This window comes from Tamandua tetradactyla, chromosome 3 (assembly GCF_023851605.1).
Source record: "Tamandua tetradactyla isolate mTamTet1 chromosome 3, mTamTet1.pri, whole genome shotgun sequence".
Classification (NCBI taxonomy): domain Eukaryota; kingdom Metazoa; phylum Chordata; class Mammalia; order Pilosa; family Myrmecophagidae; genus Tamandua; species Tamandua tetradactyla.
Genome location: NC_135329.1, coordinates 130,668,644 through 130,689,381, shown reverse-complemented (window position 1 = coordinate 130,689,381; position 20,738 = coordinate 130,668,644). Strand labels below are relative to the sequence as shown.

The 20,738-nt window shown below is 36.5% G+C and overlaps 1 protein-coding gene across 2 annotated transcripts in view; it reads left to right on the top strand.

Annotated features, from left to right (window-relative positions):
- The window catches only part of PLA2R1 (phospholipase A2 receptor 1), a 128,245-nt gene extending 107,526 nt beyond the window's left edge, over positions 1-20,719 (top strand). For both annotated transcript variants that reach the window (XM_077153975.1, XM_077153974.1), the window contains exons 21-30: positions 5,618-5,735; positions 6,391-6,521; positions 6,885-7,032; positions 10,137-10,375; positions 11,979-12,147; positions 14,139-14,279; positions 14,781-14,897; positions 16,016-16,192; positions 18,518-18,550; positions 18,677-20,719. In XM_077153975.1, the coding sequence (XP_077010090.1) occupies positions 5,618-5,735; positions 6,391-6,521; positions 6,885-7,032; positions 10,137-10,375; positions 11,979-12,147; positions 14,139-14,279; positions 14,781-14,897; positions 16,016-16,192; positions 18,518-18,550; positions 18,677-18,888 (1,485 nt within the window). In that variant the 3' untranslated portion in view covers positions 18,889-20,719. The remainder of the gene's footprint in view (positions 1-5,617; positions 5,736-6,390; positions 6,522-6,884; positions 7,033-10,136; positions 10,376-11,978; positions 12,148-14,138; positions 14,280-14,780; positions 14,898-16,015; positions 16,193-18,517; positions 18,551-18,676) is intronic.
- The last annotated feature ends 19 nt before the right edge of the window (positions 20,720-20,738 follow it).

The following is a 20,738-nucleotide window of genomic DNA, read 5'->3' as shown; positions in this document are numbered from 1 at the left end:
TAGCCTTGGCACCACCTCTTGACATCTGTAGACCCAGTGTTTACTAGTAGGACAGTCATTTGCGGCACCAATTTTTCATTAGGTGCGATGTGTGTGTGTGTGTGTGTGTGTATGTGTGCACACACATCTATGTGTCTAGACCCTACTCCCAAACGAGCTGGAAATTCCCAAGGGGCCCAGACTCTTATCGTCTTTCCTTTGTTTCTACCTTGCTTGGAGCCAGTGTGGAACTCTGCCCACAATGTGAATTGACTGACAGATAACTTATTTAAGTCAGTGTCATCTTGAGCCTCATGAAGCTGGTGCTCCCATGCAGAATTGAATTAAAAAAAAAAAAAGTTAGTGGGATATTCTAAATATTGCATTATTTCTGATACTGCCTTCAATTTAAGGCCTAGACCTTTCCTCTGCTCGCTCTGTTTTATAATAAAATAATTTTAGGCCTTAGAAGCAATTAAAATTCAACCCAAATTATAATTGCTTAACTCTTTGTTCTTTCAAAAATTAAAAAACCCAAACTGCACCATCATTTCGTATGCTAATATGAAATTGTCCTTCCCTTGTGGACAGCCAGTTTTCAGTAAAGCAGTTCACTTATGTTCTTTGTGATTTTGCCCCCATAGTTATGGTGGGAAATGGGGCCATTTGACTTTAATACATATTTATTGATCACCCACTGGATATTTCAGCACTAATTTTGCTCTGTAATTTCATATGTATATATAAAATTCTATTACTTTTTAAAAAATACATGGTATTATTATCCCCATCTTAGGTATGAGAAGACTGAGACCCAATAAAGTTGTGTGACTTTTCTGATGCTTTACAGCAAGTGAAGTGTCAGGTCATGAATTAAATTCAGGTTTTCTGACCCGAGTCTGGTGGCCTTGTTTTCCCCTTCAGCTGCCAACTACATATTGCCATTCTAACTTAGCCTAGTGATATGATCAATCTAGTGGCACCATGAGACATTTCCTAGTATCATATAGTTTTGGAAAATTTTAATATAGTATTGATATCCTCTGTTTTTAAATAGTTGATCCTTTCTATCTGCTTCCTATTTTCTCAAACCATAAAGTCTTTCTACCAGTTGTAAATAATTTATGTATTTCAGTATGAGAAACCGGTAGCTAGTATCATCAGTAAGACACTAAGGATTATTAAGTCATTCATCAAAACCTTTGGCGAATTAGTTTTTCTCAGCTGTCGGGGCAGGTGCATGCTGGAGCAGCCCAAAGGCTGGAGCACAACTCTTCTAGTTACTAACTCTGGTTCCTCCCATGTACAAAAGGGGATGTTTTAAGGAGATTGATGGCATTTCATATCCCAGACATTAGAGGAATGATTCTTAGAACCACAATCACTGCTTTTTGTTCAGTCCTTCCCCAGACTTTTTTATACACAAATCTCAGCGCCATCCATGCTTTCTCCTGTGTAAGCACAGGGGATATGGGGTGGGTGGCAGTTTCAGGGAACCCTGTGGAGCAAACCCAGGGCAGAATTCTAAGTGAGTGCTTTCTCTGAAAGGAACATAAAGGGGCATGAGTAAAGCACACACTTTAGAGTTTTCCAAAACCAGGTGTGAAGCATGCCAAAACGCTCTCATGCAGCCAAGAATTAGAAGAAAAAATACTTTGTCACTAACAGCTCAACCAGTGGTTTCAACCTTGACCCCATATTTAGAATTACCTGATGAGCTTTTAAAAGGGACCAAAGGGGTACATGGGTGGTTCGGTGGTAGAATGCTTCCCTTCCATGTGGGAGACCCAGGTTTAATTCCCAGGCCATGCACCACCCTCCCCACCCACCCCCCGCCTCAAAAAAGAAAAGTACTGAGGGTACAGTTTCAGAGTTCCATGTGGGTCTCCCCACCTTTCCCTGTACATTTACCAGTATGGTCTCACTCCTTTGGTGCAGCACTTTTTTTTTTTTTCAAGGAAAGATAAATGACACATTGCCTGGTCTGTTATCCACAGCTTGGAACAGGTGTGTTTATCAGATTACTAGAAAACTTTGTAATAAGAGAATTGATAGCTGAAAGGAGTGGAAAGTCCAATAGGGATGGTTTTTCCTGTTTAGCAGATAAAGCTACAGAAGGAAAATGGTGAGATAACAATGATATTTCTGAATGAGTCTCCATGTTATATCTCATTAAACTTTACTTCTTGTTTGTTGACTTTTTAGGACTAAATTTATTGGTTATTTCCACCAAAAAAACAATCCTGAAGTCAAGCATCTTTTCTGGTAACTCATAAATCACTTTCTCCCTGTGACAGTGTTAAAAAGCTTGGCTAGGAAGAGAAAACCCCAGAAAGAGTGATTTTTCTGTTACTTATCACAGCAGAGATGTGGCAAGAACATTTAATTATTCTTTTTGAGTGTGTTAGATGAACTTTTTTTTTTTCACATGGGCAAACAACAGGAATTGAACCCAGGTCTCCGGCATGGCGGGCGAGAACGTGTTAGATGGACTCTTGTGCTTCTATTTACAACTTTTTATTCAAGGACTTTGGCTGAGTGCTAATGACTACTTTGCACCATCTAGTTTGAGATTAACCAATTAACCAATATATATGAATATATGATTTCATATATAACATAGTTTTCCCTTCAAAAATACTCTCTTCCTTTTTTTTGGAATTTATTCACATTCTTAGCACTTTGTTCATTGTTTCATTTAACTGTGTTGAATATTGGAAATTCAATGATGAGAAAAAACTGATACAAATTCCTTCTCATTTGGGCCATTCAGACTAAAGAGGTAACAAACATTAATGCATCCATCAGGAAAATAACTGTGTAATTTAAAATTGCGAAGCATGCGGTGTAGGAAAGTTACTCAGTTCTATAAAAATGTACAATGGCTGGGCCTGGTGGTGGTGGTCATATTTAAGAAACTAAAGGAAGCATAGAGAACTAGAGTGGTGGGGGGTAAGACAAGAGAAACAGAAGGGCCGTGTTATATTTTATTCTAAGAGCAATGGGAAATCCCTGAAGGGTTTGAACTCAAGAGTGACATGATCAGAACTGAATTGTGAAGAGAGTCACTCAGGCTGCAGTGCCAAGGACAGTTTGTAAGAGGGCAAGAGTGAGAAAAGTAAGAGGACTTAAGAAGTTATTGCCACAGACCGAGCAAGAGACAAGTAGCTTGGGCTGAGATGGTGGTAGAGACAGTGGGAGCACTTGAGAAATGCGATGCCCAGTTGGAAGAGTTGTAGGGGTGATAGAGTTGGAGGGTGGGGTGAGGATGACCGCCAGGTTTCAAACTTCTACAGAAGAATGGGTGACTGTGCCATTCACTATCAATAGGAACACAGTGGGATGACCAAGTTTGAGGAGTTCATTAATTCTATTTTCAAATGTTGAGCTGAAAATGACCGTGAGACAAAAAAAAAAAAAAAATTACATAATCAAAAACTTGTTTGGAATGCAGTGGAACCTCCTTAATTCACAGTATTAGTTGGAGATGCCTTAAACTTGATCACATTTTGCAAATTAGTAAGTAAATAAACAGTTTAAAATTAAGGATGCTGTACTTCATCTTGCTGCTCGGCTTTAATTATCAGTGACATCATTTCCAAAGGTGTTAGTAAATATGTTACATTTTTAGAAACAATGAAGTAGTGGTAATGAGAGACCACACTCCCACAGTCAAGCTGGTAAATTGTGGTCGAGGCAACCACTGTGTGAGGTGTGCGGTGGAGGGTGTATTTGTGTGTTTTCTGAGAGATTGATTGAGCTAACAACCCACAAAGTTCATTGGTATTTGTGAATGGTTCATTTGTGTGACCGTCTGAACAAAGGTGAAGTCACATTAAATGATAAGACTTCCTAATAATTAGTATGTGCCACTCTTTGGAATTTGTAATTAGAGGAAAGAGGCAAAATGAAAAGAAATAGATAAAAGCATAGTTCTTATAAAATTAAACTCCATTAAACCCAATTCACTTTCTTTGTGAAACATGTAGGGTAAAAAGGGCCAGAAGAATGGATTTCTTCTCTTAGTTGGTAACTCAAGTTCAGGCTAGATCAGGATTTCTGGTTTTTATTCTAAGAACAATGGGAAATCCTTGGAGGATTTTAAACCAAACAGTGAATGATTGGGACTGAGTTTTAAAAAGAATCAGCACTATTGACATTTAGGACCAGATCACTCTTTGTCGTGTGAAAATATCTTTTGCATTGTAGGCTATATAGTAGCATACCTGGACTCTATCCACTAGCTGCCTAGAGCATCCCCCTCCCCACCTCCCCACCAACCTCCAAGTTGTGACAACCAAAAATATTTCCAGACATTACCATGTATGCCCTAGAGGCAAAATCTTCCCTGGTTGAAAGCTACTGGGCTAATTCAACAAGGCCTGGAAATGAAAATCATTTATAACTGTTTCAGGGCCTTTTGGCATTTTATTTTATTCCTTAAATGTTTACTGAAAAGTCTCTGGTGTGATATTCAAAGGGGAGTAAGACTTAATCTCTGTGCCTTTAAGGAATCTACAATGGTGGGGAATGGGTGAAGGATTGATAAATCTAGCAATTATACCAAGTTATTCCAAAGAAGGATGGGTAGAGACTCTCTGTGAAATGTAGATTTCCTACTCTAGCCTAGAATTATCCTGTTGCTAGGGTTTTTCTCAGTGGCAAGATCTTGGGATATGATCTGTCAATGACCTGGGTTGTCTATGTTCATTGGTGAGACGATTGAACATGAATGAGAAGTACCAAGCAAATTCTACGTGGACATATCCCTTGCATAAAGCCCCTCCCGAATGGAACTTTGATCCATTATAGTCGGTTTCTTTTCTGTCTCTCCCTCTCCTCTGACTCTATCTGGTTCTATCAATATGTTTAAATTTAACTGAGCTTTATGGGGCCAGGGGGGTGGGGCATGTTTCCTTCAACTCAGCCAGTCTTACCAAGCAGGCACTGTTCCATTTATCACCCTGTAACAAAGAAACCTCTGCCACACCACAGACAGGAGTCTCTCATGAGTAACAATCAAATCTCATTGCCAAATCCCACAGCCTTTTGTTTCTCCTTTTCCCTTGTTTCCTTGGCCCTGCCTTTGCTAGCTTCTCTTCCTACTGGGCTCCTTTTTCCTTTTCTGCTTCTTTCTAATTGACATATTGCCCACATGTCTGATTCCAAGTATTCAGAAAATTTAAATACCTGATGTGGTTTGATTTCCCAATATTCCTCTTCCACTTAAAGTGAGGAAGCATATTTGTAACTGAAATTGACCCATGCTGCTAATTTCCACTCCAGGGTGTTTTTTAGATTAAATCTCCCACCGTAAACTTTGCAATCAGGCTTGCTCGTTTAGGGGGAATACTTTTCTTCATTGAGCAAAAGCCATTGTTCTGAAATCCCACAGTTAGCACACATCATTTTTTCTGTTCTTGCCAGATGCAAATGCATGCAAGTCATAGACACCCTGAAAGTGTTCCACTTCATTTCACTTGAACACTTTTGGAACAGGTGAAGGGAAAATGCTTTATTTTTGCCCAAGAAAACTATACAGAATTTTCAAGGCTGACCCTGATATTCTCTTTGGGAAATTATAAATTCCTTTAGGAAAATGCAGAAATGAACCCTTTGTTTTGACATTTTTTGATAGTGCCTCTTGGTGAAAATCCCCAAAGATCCAAGCCATTGGAGGAACTGGACATCTGCTCAAGGTTTCTGTGTTGAAGAAGGCGGGACACTGGTTGCCATTGAAAGTGAGGTGGAGCAAGGTAGCGTGCTCAATGTTCGACCAGGCCAAAATAGCCATTTTTATTCACGTATTTTTTTAATATTCAAAAAAAAAAATGAACATTTCCAAATCAACATTTAAAGCATTCTATTGCTGATGGCACATAACCTTTCAGTTTGATCTATAAGGTTTTATATAATGACAACTATAAAAGTTAGTATATTGCATGGCTGGGTAAACTGCTGATTTTTTGGAGCGCTTTGTCTCACTAGTATAGAAAGAATAAGAACATGTTTATGGCCTGTACTTCTAAATGACTAAAATAATATGAGGCATAGTCTATTATATTTTCATAAAATAGTTTTTTAGATCCCTTGAGATTTATTTATACATTTTTTAATTTGATATACTCTATATAAATCTTCTTCTTGTTAGAAAGGTATTGAATGAACATTGGAAATTGCTTTGTAAATGATAGGATGAAATCCCAGACTTAGCCAACTAATATCTATCAACATGAACTGAAATAAAAGTGAAAGAAACTGCATTACCTTAATGAGGATGAAATAAATTCCAACAGTTGATTTGTAATTTTTCCTGTCATTTATATATAATTATAGTTATAAACATAATTCGGTTGATTACTGAAATCGTTTATGTAGTATTAAATTTGGTAATGTTTTCCTATTTTTCAGCTTTCATTACCATGAATCTTTTTGGCCAGACCACTAATGTATGGATAGGGTTACAAAATGATGATTATGAAAAATGGCTAAATGGAAAGCCTGTAGTATATTCTAACTGGTCTCCGTTTGATATAGTAAATGTAAGTTTTAAGCTTTATATATTTAGAAATCATCTTGGCAAGAGATTCTATTCCAGACTTGTTTACTAAATCTTATTTTTTATTTCCTATCTTTAATAGGCATAAATCTGTATAAGGACATTATTAATATATTAATTCCTAATAATATAATTTTATATATTCCATAATTATAATTACTCATCATGATAATTATTTACTTTCTGGGTTATGTAATAATGTGTGAACAAGCTCAAAGATGCAAATAAACAAGTAGTAATTGTGTTTAAATAAAAAAATTGTGTCCTGAATAAAAATTTCAAAGCCCCTTTTTTTGATAACATATATATATGTTATATGTTTTATATATATATGATTCTTTTCCAGATTCCAAGTCATAACACCACAGAAGTTCAAAAACATATTCCTCTCTGTGCCTTGCTGTCAAGTAATCCCAATTTTCATTTCACTGGAAAATGGTATTTTGAAGACTGTGGAAAAGAAGGTTATGGCTTTGTTTGTGAAAAAATGCAGGGTAAGAAAGATTTACTTTTTATTCCTTTCTTTTCCATGGTTCATTCTTCCTTCCGTATTTGTGTTACACTGATGGATAGCTGACAGGGTCATAGCTAACAGTGCCAGTCACTTATTCTTTGAACTTTGTATATATTTAGTCATTTAATTTAATTTAATCCTCCACTACCCCAGGATTATGCCCTTGAGCAAGTTCTAAGGATTGCAGAGGCCTCTTGAGTAGTGACTGAGTATATACATCCATTGTAGTCATTTTTAAATATGACTTTTTTGCTTTGTTCTGAGATTATGTGTCTGTTCAGGCAATAAAAAAGACATTGGGAAAATATTGGAGAACATTCAGGGAAATAAACCAACTCATGCTTACTCCTTTTTTGGAACTCTAAAAATGGTTTCTTTGGCTAAATATGGCATGCAATGATGTTTCTAAATCTGATAGTCAAAACCCCAAGGGCTTCTGGTATGAAATACCAAAGTCATACTACTATAATTAGCCTTTGGGGTCAGTGAGCCATGCAGGGACCTCAGTAATACAAATTAAAACAATAACAACAGCAACAACAGCTAGTAGCTATTGTGCTTTTACTGGGCACTAGGTTTCTCTCTACCATGCCACCCTAGGAAGCCACAGTTTGTGTCTGGAGCTGTGGAACTCTGAGCAGCCTAGCATAAATGTGCTTATTTGGAAGATGAATTGTACTTCTTAGTGTTACACGCATGTGATCTCTTTAATGATTCAGTAAAACAGTTCTAGGAAAGCTTGGTTTCCTAGTTCAAAATTAGTTATCTCTTAAACATAATAGCAGTCAGGAACTGAAAGAAGACACTGGATCAGCTATAGCAAAAGTATATGTAAACAGCAGAACCTTGCAGTGAAAGAAATAGCGCCATTATACCATGTAGTTAGATGCTGAGGGTGTACTAACAATGGGCCTTGGCTTTATAAATCATTATGCTATAAAATCCTCATGATAAGTCTATGAAGTAGGTAAAAGCCTCCCCATTTTACAGATCAGGAACTTGAGATTTAAGAAAAATCGATAACACATTCAAGGTTTCTCAGTTAAGTACCATGACTCTGTTCTACTACCTTAATGTTAAGTTTTTCTTGAAATTTATTCTCTGACCAGCTTCTCTCTGATATTTTAGGGACTAACAATGTGTATCTTCTCTTGGAGACAGTATAGGGTGGTGATGATTGAGATCCTAGGCACAGGGGTCAGGTGGATGTTGGTTCCCACCCTATCTCTGTAAATAAGTTGTCAGACACGCTACTTACTATCTCTAAACCTTAATTTCCTCATCTGTAAAATGGGGCAATAGCTATCTCACAGACTTTATGTATATACTACCCTTAGCATAGTTTCTGGCCCCTGTTCAACAAATTATAGTTATTTTATTTGCAAAAAAATTTATTACTCAACTACACAAATTCTTGAGGCTTACAAATGAAAGCCCAAATTCTACTCCTTTTCTCTGTCTGCCGGGGAAATATGTGTTTACATTAAGCTCAAACCTTAAAATCTCTTACCTGTCAGAAGCATGAAGAAATCTGAATAAAAAGAAAAATGAGGGAAAAGCTAAGTCCCCAAATTTTGACCACAGCTTCCAATAAGATCTCTCTTTTGCAGTGTAATGGGTGACAAAAGCAGGTTGCTTAAAATCACTTATATATTTTAACTGGATGAAACTAGTTACATAAGGAGAAATCCATATATGTGAAAATACAGATGTATAATTCAGTAGGGCAAAACAGTCAAATTGACATTTGGGTCACATATACAAAGAATTTTAGTAACTTTAATTTTACTAATTGTTATTTCAAAATAGCTACTTTGGTAATATATTGGTATTCTGTATAAAACTTAGACTTGGTATGAAGGCTGGCAAACAGACTTCTAGCCATGAGTAATCTGATAATTACTGTGTGATCCAGTTACCACAATTTAGTTCATAAATAGATTAACTTCATTTTAGTTTTACAGCATGTACGGCTATACTGAGGTGACATTTTCAGGTAAAAGTCAGATCCCAACTTTGCCGTTTTATTGGGGAAAATGTGACAAGAGAAGGAGAAAAGAACAAGCACCAAAATTTATTGAGTGTCTGTTGTGTCCCAGGTACTATAATCTCTGTCCAGTGTAATAATTACCTCGTTGAATTCTACCCACATCCCTCTTAAATAGAGTAATTTTTACTAATCGCTTATAGACCAGGTTTCAGGAGATTAATTTTCCCAAGCTCTCTTAGCTAGTTAACATCAGGACTGGGTTCGAGTCCCAGGTCTTCTAGCCCATACACATGGAACATTCCAACCCCAAAGGTAATAAGACCAGTGTACAGAGAGGAACCTAAATTACTCTGGGTCAGAAAGTTCTGAAACTCTTACTTCATTTTTGTTTCTTAGGTTTTCTAAATGTACTATATCCTAGTGCATAAGATAATATAGGACAAAGGGCAGAAGCCCATATTAAACAGGAGGCATCTGTATGTGAAACACAACCACTCATGAACACACAAACACCAGTGAAAGCCCTGCATTTTAATACATAGTAACTGTCTATAAGAACTCTGTGTATTTCTGAGCATTTCTAAACTTGGTTTTTAAAAATTCTTAGAATTTGTACATGTAAACATTAAAGATGATGGTGATTACCATGCAGTCTCAGAAGTTAAATCAAGTGATGAATCTGAGAATATGCACTTGCATTTGGAACAACATAATTGGTATGAAGTATTAACTTCTGCTAGATTAGTATGCGTTGGGCTGAGTACAGCTAGTACAGTGAAACCTGATGAAGACACTTACCAAAACATGGTGACTTTGACAAGAATCTTCAAAAATGGGAAATCTTGCAGAAATGTTTCAATGTGTATATAATTTTGAAGAAACCCGTTCATTGAATTTTCTAAGCGTTCTAATTCTTTAGCATTACCCCCACTTTTAAGTAATGTCTTCATTTTGACATGGTCAGTTCTGGGAAGAAATATGCTCTGGTGTTCATGACATCATGGATCGTGGTGACAGGGCTCCCCGCTTAGCTTTGCCTCCTCCTCCCTTTCTCATCTAGATGCTGCAGATGATTGTTCTGCTTCTTGTTCTAGATACTTCTGGACCTGATGTAAATGCATCTGATATGTATCCAATCCCCAATACCTTAGATTATGGAAACAGAACTTACAAAATAATTAATGCCAATATGACTTGGTATACAGCAGTCAAAGCCTGCCTGATGCATGGAGCAGAACTGGTCAGCATTACAGACCAGTATCAGCAGTCCTTCCTCACTGTTATCCTCAACCGTCTAGGACATGCCCACTGGATTGGACTCTTCACCACAGATGTAGGTGCCCTAAATCCCTTGGGAACATTCTTGTATAATTAACTTTCACATTTTCCCCCTTAGTTTTATGGCTACTGATAGTAGCTCAGAAAAATTTTCCAGTTAAAAAAATAATAATAGATGTGATGTTTAAATAAATGGTTTATATTGCTGCTGAGCCACATCATGAACAGCCTACAGCTATGAAATAAGGACGTACATCTTTTTTTGTTGTTGCATGGGCAGGCATCGGGAATTGAACCCAGGTCTCCAGCATGGCAGGCGAGAACTCTGCCTGCTGAGCCATCGTAGCCTGCCCAGGACACACACCTTTTGAGCAACACCCACTTGACTAAATTCTGGAAATCAGTGCCCTTCAGAGTTTCTCAGAGGATTTCTTAGTTTCACAGAATGCTGTCTCATGGGTACAGTGGAATACATCTTAAACTGAAGCACCTAAATTTGGGTAATTTGCTGCATTTTAGGCAGGCATCCCCAAGAAAAATGAAACCTGCTTCCTGCCTAGAAATTTGGTTGTTAATTAATTCAGTACCCCTTGAAAGTTAGCACACAGGATTTTTTTCCTCTTACTTAGAAAGTAAGGTTTTGTAGTTTTTATAAATTTCCATATGAGCACATAAAAGTCTAACACATTCTTTGTGACAGCAACATATAAAGATGTTCCATAATTTATTAAATAATTCCCCTGTGACTGGACTTCTGTGTTCTTCTTATTGTTCCACAGTTACAAACAACACACAACAAATATCCTTGTACAAGTGGGACAAATCCCCAGAAGTGAAATTGCTGACTGCACTTCAAATTTTAGCAAGTGATGCCAAATTGCCCTCCAAAAGCTTGCACCAATTTACATGCCAACAACAATGTATAGTAACACCTGGTTTGCCCTCTCCTCACCAAGGCTGAATATCCATAAAATTTTAATCTTTACCAGGAGTAGAGATGAAAAATAGTATTTCATGTTTTTTAACACATGTTCTTTATTAGTATGAGCAAACATTTTTATATGTTCATCAGACATTTAATTGTGAATTGGCTAGTTGAGTGCTTTGTACATTTTCTGTGTTTTTTTAATTTGTTTTTGTTTTTGTCTTTTTCCTACGGATCTGTGAGAATTCTTTAAGTAAATTATCCCTAGGTTCTATTTACTTTTACTTTATTATATTTATATATGTTGTAACTTTATGTAGCCAGTTTTGCTTTATAACCTCTGGATTTTGTGTCAGACTTGGCAAAATTTTCCCCACATCAAGTGCATAAAAAATTTAGCTAAGTTTTCTGTAACACTTTTGTATTTTCAATGTTATGTTTAAACTTGGATCAATCTGAAATTTATTTTGATGTAAAGAGCAAGTAAAGATCCAAATTCATTCTAATTACTTATTGGGAAATTAGGGTAGCAGGGGCCAAGAATTCCCAAACACTGAAAAAGAAATTGCTTGTAGCAGATATTCCTTTTTGTCAGGCTGTCTCCGCAAGTTGTCCTGGACCCCCTGAAAGAGGTATGGAATGTTAAATCTGTGAGCTGTGGATGCTCAGACCGTACTGCGTGGTACCACCAGCAGTCTTAGCAAGGAAATGATGGCTCAATTTCCCTCCACAGAACGGTCTTCATTTTGACTGGTCAGATGGCACCAAATCCTCTTTCACTTTTTGGAAAGATGAAGAGTCGTCCTTCCTGGGTGACTGTGTTTTTGCCAACACCAGTGGACACTGGAGCAGCACTGCCTGCGAATCCTTTCTACAAGGAGCCGTTTGTCATGTCGCCACTGGTGGGTTCAGTTCCATGTAACTCAAGAAATACTGTGCACCTACTATGTGCATGTCACTGTGCTAAGTAGGGATCATGAGGATGAGTAGTAAGAAGTCTCTGCCCTCAAGAAACCTCTGGACCAGTCAGTGATTTGAGACAAACAACTGTTATGCCAGGCAGGGTTACCAAATGATATGACAGAGGCAGCAGGTATTGTGTGGGTTAGAGAAAAAACGAGCCTATCATATCCATTTGGGGAAATGGAGAAAGGCTTCTTAAAAAATGACAGTGGAGATGCTGTGCAGAGTGTTTGGCATGTAAGCAGGCAATGATGGACTGTAGAGAGACATTCTAAGCAGAAAAGGCTTGGGCAAAGGCATGGAAGAAAGAAAGGACTCAGCACATTTAAAGCAGAGCTGGTGTTGAGATTTGCTTGTATTGAAGGTTATGGATAAGGGAGAGGTGGGAAATCAGGTTGGATAGGTAGGTTAGGAGCATGTGGAAAGGGCCATGCATATCCCCTTTATTCTAAAGGTGAAACTCAGAAAGGTCCAACATATAAATAGCTTCCTGAGGATCTCATAGCTGTCCCTGAGCAGCACCAGGAGCAGAAGCTGCATTTCCTCACACTCTGATGTGACTTTTATCCCCTTACACTAGGGCACCTCTCCCTTGATTGTTATGGTGTACATAGTATTCCTTAACACAAGCTGTTCTTCCTTTAAATCTCTCAGTTAGTAAAAGTGCATGCATTTACAGGCATAACTCATTCTATTGCCTGTAAATATTTTACACTTTATTGCGCTTTGGAGATATCACATTTTTTACAAATTGAAAATTTGTGGCAACCCTGCGTCAAGCAAGTCTGTGTGCACCACTTTTCCAACAGCAGGTGCTCACTTTGTGTTTCTGGGTCACATTTTAATTTAAGTATGTACATTGTTTTTTTTTATACATATTGCTATTGCACTCTTAATAGACTCCAGTGTAGTGTAAGCATAACTTTTTTATGCACTGGGAAACCAAAATATCCGTGTTACTCCTTTTTTGTGATATTCACCTTAGCAAAGTGTCTGTAACTGAAACCTACACTATCTTTGAGGTATGCCTGTACTTACATTCTGCATATTATAAATCAATAGCCTACACATTATGTAACCTTAAATCAAAACAAGGATAAAAAATAAATGATAGCCATATGTATTGGAAAAGCTAATTCTGCTTCTAAAACACTATAAAAGTTGCCCTTCTTCCCTTTTCCATAACAATGCATTTATTGAGTGCTTCTAAAGTGTCAGGCACTAATTCATTTAAACTATACAACTTGTAAGATAGGTATTATTGCTCACTCCCTTTCACAGATGAAGAAACCAAAGTGTAGGGGGTGAGTCAGCACGCCCATGACCACATCCCTGGTACATGGCAGAGCAGGGATGTGCCGTGGATGTTTCTCACGCCACCTTATTCTCTGAAGCAAAGACCCACCCCCACGTCCACCGGAAGGCACCTCATTTATGATACATTATGTTATATTACGATTCTTTCTTGAGTGCATTATTGACTTTCACAGGTTTAATAGCAGATAAGGATTTTTTAAACCTGTGATGCTCAGCACTCATGCAATACCTTTTATGCATTTGGAAGTCCCTTTTGTCAGCATCATTCAACTGCTGGTATTTCGATGAATCACTCACTCCAGTTGTTCCAACCTTTAGGATACTAATTGGAAACATGAAAGAGCCACCTTTACCCAGCCAGCGCCCAAACTAAGCCTGTGAAGCTGTGCATGAATGTATCCTGTTATGTTTAGGGAATGATGATTTCTGCCAGAATGCTATAAACCAGGCCTAGTTTTATAATCATTTACATTAAACCCAGTCTTTCAGAGTATTGCCATGAAAATCTCATTACATATTATTTACCAGCTCTTCCATAGGATGCAATGCAATGTTTAGTGTAATAAATGAACCCAGTCACCATCCTAAAATCAGAACTGATTTTTGTCCACAGAAACAAGACCACTAGAACATCAAAAGTTGTGCTCAGAAACATCTATCCCCTGGATAAAATTTAAAAATAATTGCTACAGTTTTTCTACAGTTCTAGACAGTATGAGTTTTGAGGCGGCTCATAAATTTTGCAAAAAGGAAGGTAATTATTTTTATGATGGTAAATGCTTTCAGTGTGCTCCTTTTTGAAATTTCTGAAAACAATGTGGTTTTCTTTGTCTGATTATTTCGTGGCTTTAGCAGCAACGAAAACAATGGAAAAATAAATACTAATGAATTTGCTTGTTTGGGGCCAGTTAATATATGAAACTTAATGTTCAATGTGGCATTTGAAAACCTAAGATGATGTCTCAGAATACTGCACTTTCCCAAGGAAATGTTCCTTTTAAATACATTTGAATTATGAATTTTAAATGTTCCCTAAAATGAATATTGTATGCTTTTAATATCTTCAGTGCAAGCTTGTATCTCTTAATAAGTGTGGTTTTACTTTAAACCTTTAAATCAGAATCATTTATTTACAATGAAAAATTCAATTTTCAAAGCCTAGGCTTTGCAGATTGTTGTATAAGGAGATATTTTAAAAATATTGTTTATGTGTAAACACAATTATTTGTTCATTTGCTGTTTATCTATCTTATAGGATCTAATCTTTTAACAATCAAGGATGAGGCTGAAAATACATTTCTTCTAGAAGAGCTTTTTGCTTTTGGTTCTTCTGTCCAAATGGTTTGGTTGAATGCTCTGTTTGACAGCAACAGTAAGTGATTTGGGTAGCGAAAAGGAGAGGGCATAAATAAAAACACGGTTGTTAAGGCAGATGATAATGGCATCTCTGAACCAGAAAACTCCTTTGGTACAACATTTGCTGTGAAATAATCACATGAATGTTAGAGCCCTTTCTTCCAAAATGACATTGCTAACTCTTTTCTATACCCTCCAGTTCTCTGAAATAATCCCAGAATGCTTAAAATGAAAACCACCGAACAACACAAGTTTATCTTATACTTACCTTCATAGTGTAAAGATGCTTGTCTCAAGCTTTGTGTTCACAGACTTAGTCACAGCATAGCAAAACCATGTTTACTTGAAAATACCCCAGATCCCTATGTATTATGAAAGCATAATAGAGTTTTAAAAACATGCTTCAGTGATATTACAATTGTTGTTCGTTATTCATAAACACCTGAGTTTTGTAAGTAAAAGGAGACCATGGTGTTCTTTCTGTAATTGATGGTTATTTGGTATGGAGACCTTGGTGCAGTTGTGTGTACCAAAGTGGGCAGGTAGGTGCCCCTCCCCACCAAGGGGGAGTATATTGTCGCTGGCATAGTTTAGAATTGGCAATATACACTGATAATAAAAAACAGACTGAAAATTCTGCCTGCGTACATATGGAATGATTGCTTACATGCGGGGTGGACCTTTTCCAGCACCCCACCCCTCAGGATACCCACCGCCAACTTGCTATTGAAAGAAAGTCACTGTGAAATTCCTTAAGAAAAATGTGCCATTTTGTAATTATATAGATAGTAGAACTTATAAGGATTTTTCTTTATATTGATTGGTTTATTAAATGATTTCTTTATATTGATTATAATGATATGACATATTTTTACATTTAAATGGTTACATTCAGAAACAGGATAATCTAAATGAAACAATATACCTAAAACCCATAGAAGATTAGCAACAAGTCATCTTTAATAATAATCTGCCTTCTGATGTTGAGTACATGATGTTATTTACTTAGCTGAAAGCATCAGATAAGGGGAGAGTCTCATTCAATCTAGGTGCTACTTTTTATGGTTGATTCCAGTCTTAGTGTATCTGATAAGCATACATATAATTCATAATGAGTCAGCAGTGTTTCCACAGATGAAACCATGAGGTGGTTTGATGGGACTCCCACAGACCAAGCAAACTGGGGCATTCGGGAGGCAGAGACAGACCAGTTCAAACCCCACCTGTGTGCTGCCCTGAAGATCCCCGAAGGAGTGTGGCAGTTAACCCCGTGTCAAGAAAAAAAAGGATTTATATGTAAAATGGAAGCAGGTGGGTAGATTCTTCATTTTGATTTTATCCTAAAGCTAACCTACCTCTTTAGCATTTAAAGGTTTTAAAATCTAAGCATGCAGAGGGTGTTCAGTTAGATTATGACGTTATCGTCTTATTCTGCATCCAACAAGCCAGAGAAAGCTTCAGCACATTCCATCCTCTGATATGAAGGAAAAAAATCATTGTAAAGCAACATGAAGACTATATGGCTTTCTTGTGTCACCCAGCCTGTTAACCCAGCAGGCAAAAAGCAGGTAACCTCAATTCCATATAGCTAAAAGTATAAGCCAACTTTCATTCTGGTGACTGCTATATGAAGTTTTAAGATTCATCTTTGGTCCCAGGAAATATAATATAAGCCTGGATATTTTTGTTGTGAACAAATAGATGTGAATCTCTATGGTAAGTCATATGTCATATTTTAACTTTATCTTAGGTTAAATAGCTTGTTATGATAAAATAATTTTAGAAATCAAAACAAAAATAATCATATGCAAATAATTACAGAGATTTCTAAGCACAGTAATGAGGATCATTTACAGTGAAACAGTGACTATAACAATAATAACACTTTCTGGATGACAGTGGTATAAAGAAAGGGAGATTTCTTCTTCTGGAAAAGGCTTTAGAGAGGAGGCGAGACTTTGGATCTCAAAGAATGAAGGCAGTTTAAGGAGCGGGAACAAAGGAAAAGAGCATTATGGACATAAGACCCAATTTGACCATAGTTAGCCATTGAGAATGAGCTTATATTGGAGCAGAAGGCTCACATTAGGGGATGATGGGAATAAAATTGAACAGTAATTTAGGATGTAGCCACAGGTTATATGTGAGGCCAGAGAGCTGAATTTCGTGGTGGTGAAGACAGGGAACCCCTATGGGCTCTATTTGCAAACAGCCTGGAATGGAGTTATACTCATCCAGATATAAAGGGAGGCAGTTGCAATTTAAGTCTTAGAACCAGGAAGAGCAAAGGAATAGAAATGAGAAATACTCTGAAAAGAGAATAAGCAAGCTTGGTGGCTGATGAGATACTGGGAATGAAGAAGAAGAAACGCGTCTGTGTGGACACTGATATATGAAGCCCAATAGCATGAGTGCCAACTGTTTACTAAGCCTAATAAATAGCCTGCCCAAGTGATTTAAGCATCAAAATCAAGTCAGAAATACCTCATGATTGTGCAATGCTTTAAAGCTTCCTACAGTACTTATGGCACCTTATTTGTACTGCCCAGCAATTTTCCAAGGTAATGGAGCAGATAAAGTACCCCCCTTTTACAGATATGGAAAATACTTGTCCAAAGTGAGGCCACATGAAGCACCAACTTCAAATTTTCAAACTCTTTAGTCTTCCTTCTACACCTATGCACTGCCTCTATCCTGAAAATACTCTTAACAGTCCTTCTTAAGGAGGTATCTAAACACATAAAATCATTTTTAATCATTATTATGCAAATTATAAAACTTTTTTTAATAATAAAACAATTTTTTTTAATGTGGGTTTTCTCTTGGTAACCATGTTGCTATTTCTTTTAAGCCTATGAAAGAATGAATGAGCTTAAGTAATGTACCAAGATACTTCTCCAATCACAAATCCACCTGCTGGTCTTTCTGGATCATTCTCTACATCTTTCTTTGAATTTTTACCTAGATCAAAAATAGCAGAGTTGAAATGCTGAGATAGATTCTACTTGAGATCCATTTTTACAGTAGAAAGTCCTAAAACAGGAACCCTCTCACTTCTTGTATGAGGGAAATCTTTTTCACTTCCAAAGATTCTTGAGCTCACAAAGGTGAGAAAATGTGATATAAAAATCCTTGCATAGAGGCAGGGAACTTGTCATTTCTGAACCAACTCCATATCTGATCCCAATGAAACTGTGAGTTACTTGGGGGCAGGCACTATATATTACTCTTATCTATAGTCTTAGCTCAGTGCTGAGACTGGAGGGAGACGCTCCAGCTTAAAAACAAACAAAGAAAAAAATGCAGTGCATGTATTTGTGAGCAATAATAATCATTATTATAACTCGGGTGGGCAAACTTTTCTTGTAAAGAGCCAGAGAGTAAATGATTTAGGTTTTGGGGATCAGTTGGTTTCTGTCACAACTACTGCTATTGTAGCTCAAGAGCAGCCATAGACAATAAATGAATGAGGGTAAACGAATGAGGATGGCTGTTCCACTAAAACATTATTTATAACAACAGCCAGTCAAATTTGGTCCATCGGGCCATGGTTTACTGACACCTGCTATAAATAGTTAGGCTGAATTAAGAGAAAAACTTCACCTCAGTGTTTTGTTTTTTTGTACTTGATTTTAGATATTCACATTGTAAAGGAGCATCCAGGAGAAGGTAAGTTTGGAACAGTAGAGAATATTTTTATTTTTCTTAGAAATAATAAAATAGAAAGTAACTTTATGGCAGTATTTTATCTTACTTCATCATTACTGAAGCTGTCCTTTTCTCATCTACTTTCAGGACCAAGTCACAGCATTGTACCTCTTGCAGTAACACTGACACTGATAGTAATTCTGACAATTTCCACACTTTCCTTCTGCATATACAAGCAGAACAGAGGTTTCTTCAGAAGACTTGCAGGATTTGGGAATCCTTATAATTCTACAACCAACTTCAGTACAGTAAATTTAGAAGAAAATATTCTCATTTCTGATCTTGAGAACGATCAGTAATGGTGAAATCATTTGAGGCTTGAGATCTTGAGGATGAGTGAAAAATTCCATGAGGGGGGCCTCCGCAGTTATCCCCCTTCTAAAAACCAGATGTCACTATTTTGCAAATTGTATCACTATTTTAATTATTCTTAATGTGATTACTAGTTTTGAATTGTAACCAAATCAGGTGAGTTTTCTTTTATTCATTTCTCCAAATTGTGAGCTATTCTTTTTTAAAAAATATTTGTACTGATAAATCTTAACATATAAACATTCCATATACAGTGTACAATCAGTGACTCACAATATCATCACATAGCTGTGTATTCGTCACAATGATCATTTGTGATCTGTTCTTAAAAAGGGTAAATTACATAGTGATTATTATTCAGAAAGACAAGAACTATTAAAAGAATCTCCTCATTGCAAAACTCTCAAACCAATGTGAATAATAGTTTTTGCATTAATATATTTCTACTGAAATTTATTTGAGATTTCTTTAACTAATCTGGTACCTGTTCAGAGATTTACTCATGTCTGTTTCATTGAGAGAGAAAGAAAGAAAAAAAAAGAAAACCAAGAATTTAAAACATACACCTGAATATGAGAGGAAAAGAAAAGGTATCTGAGAGGTTTCTTATCTGTTTGTTTTTAACTCAGTTTTTAATTCATTTTTAACAACAGGGTTTGTAAAATAGTTATTTCTATGTTGAAATCTCACAAGTTCTAGGCTCTAAATTAATATATAGGGTGACATTCATTTTATTAGGTCTGACTTCTCAAACTTAAGGAGAAGAAAAATTATCTTTCTTTAAATAGTAAAGATCTTGGTTAGCAGAGCACTTTTGTGAGCAACCTTTTGAGCTAATTAAAATGTGGCCTAAAACCCTGATAATACCTTTTCTCTTGCTAATTTGTTTTAAAATGAGGATGATTAAGAAAAAAAAACCCTAAAATGGTGTACGCAAAATACAACATAAATTAGAATATAAAGTAGTTCAGAACAAGATTTCTTCTTTATGGATTGAAAAGTACCATATATAGATATATATATGAGCATACAGTGATATTAATGATAAAATTTTAAATTCTTTCAATCTATTCAACAAACCTAAGTGTTGAGTGTTTCAATTACTACATGATAGCTAAATTTGATATTTAAAAATACGTTTAGATGAAGTTAAAGGAACTAAGATTTTAGTACCTTTAAAAACTCATGGATTTTGTTAAAATCTAAAGGTGTAAAATAACATATAAAACTCCCAACAACTAGGAGGTATAAATCATGACATGACTTTAAAGGAGTCATGACTTTATTGAAGATCCGAATTACAGTCTCAGTGGAACTAGAGTAGATGGTATGCAGCCAAGTCCTAACTAAATTACTCTCCCGTAGTCATCTAAAGATCTCAGCCATATAAATGAGCTGTAGTAAGCTAAGGTTTCTGGGAACCATCGCCTTTTGTGGTATACCAGTTGGTGGAGTTGGTAAAGCATGATTAAAAAGCATTGACACTGTCCATAAATAAAAGTCATCAACGTTCTTTCATTAATTTCTTATAAAGAAAAGCGGTTCCATAATCAGTATTCAAAAGTTGGTTCATTCCATAAATGTTTATTGAGGGCCTATTAAGAAACAGGTGCTATTCTAGAGATGGGATGCTGGATGAGCTAGGCAGTAAGGTCCCTGTTTTTATGATGCTTATATTCTAGGGAGGGAAAACTGGCAGTAAACTAGTAAAGAAATGCATAAATAGAAAATGCCAAGTGGTTAGAAAAATTAAGCAAGGTCCTGTGATAGAGAGAAATCAGAGAATCTCAAGGCCTTCCAGAGATGAATTTACGTTTGTTAGAAACTGCTTCAAACT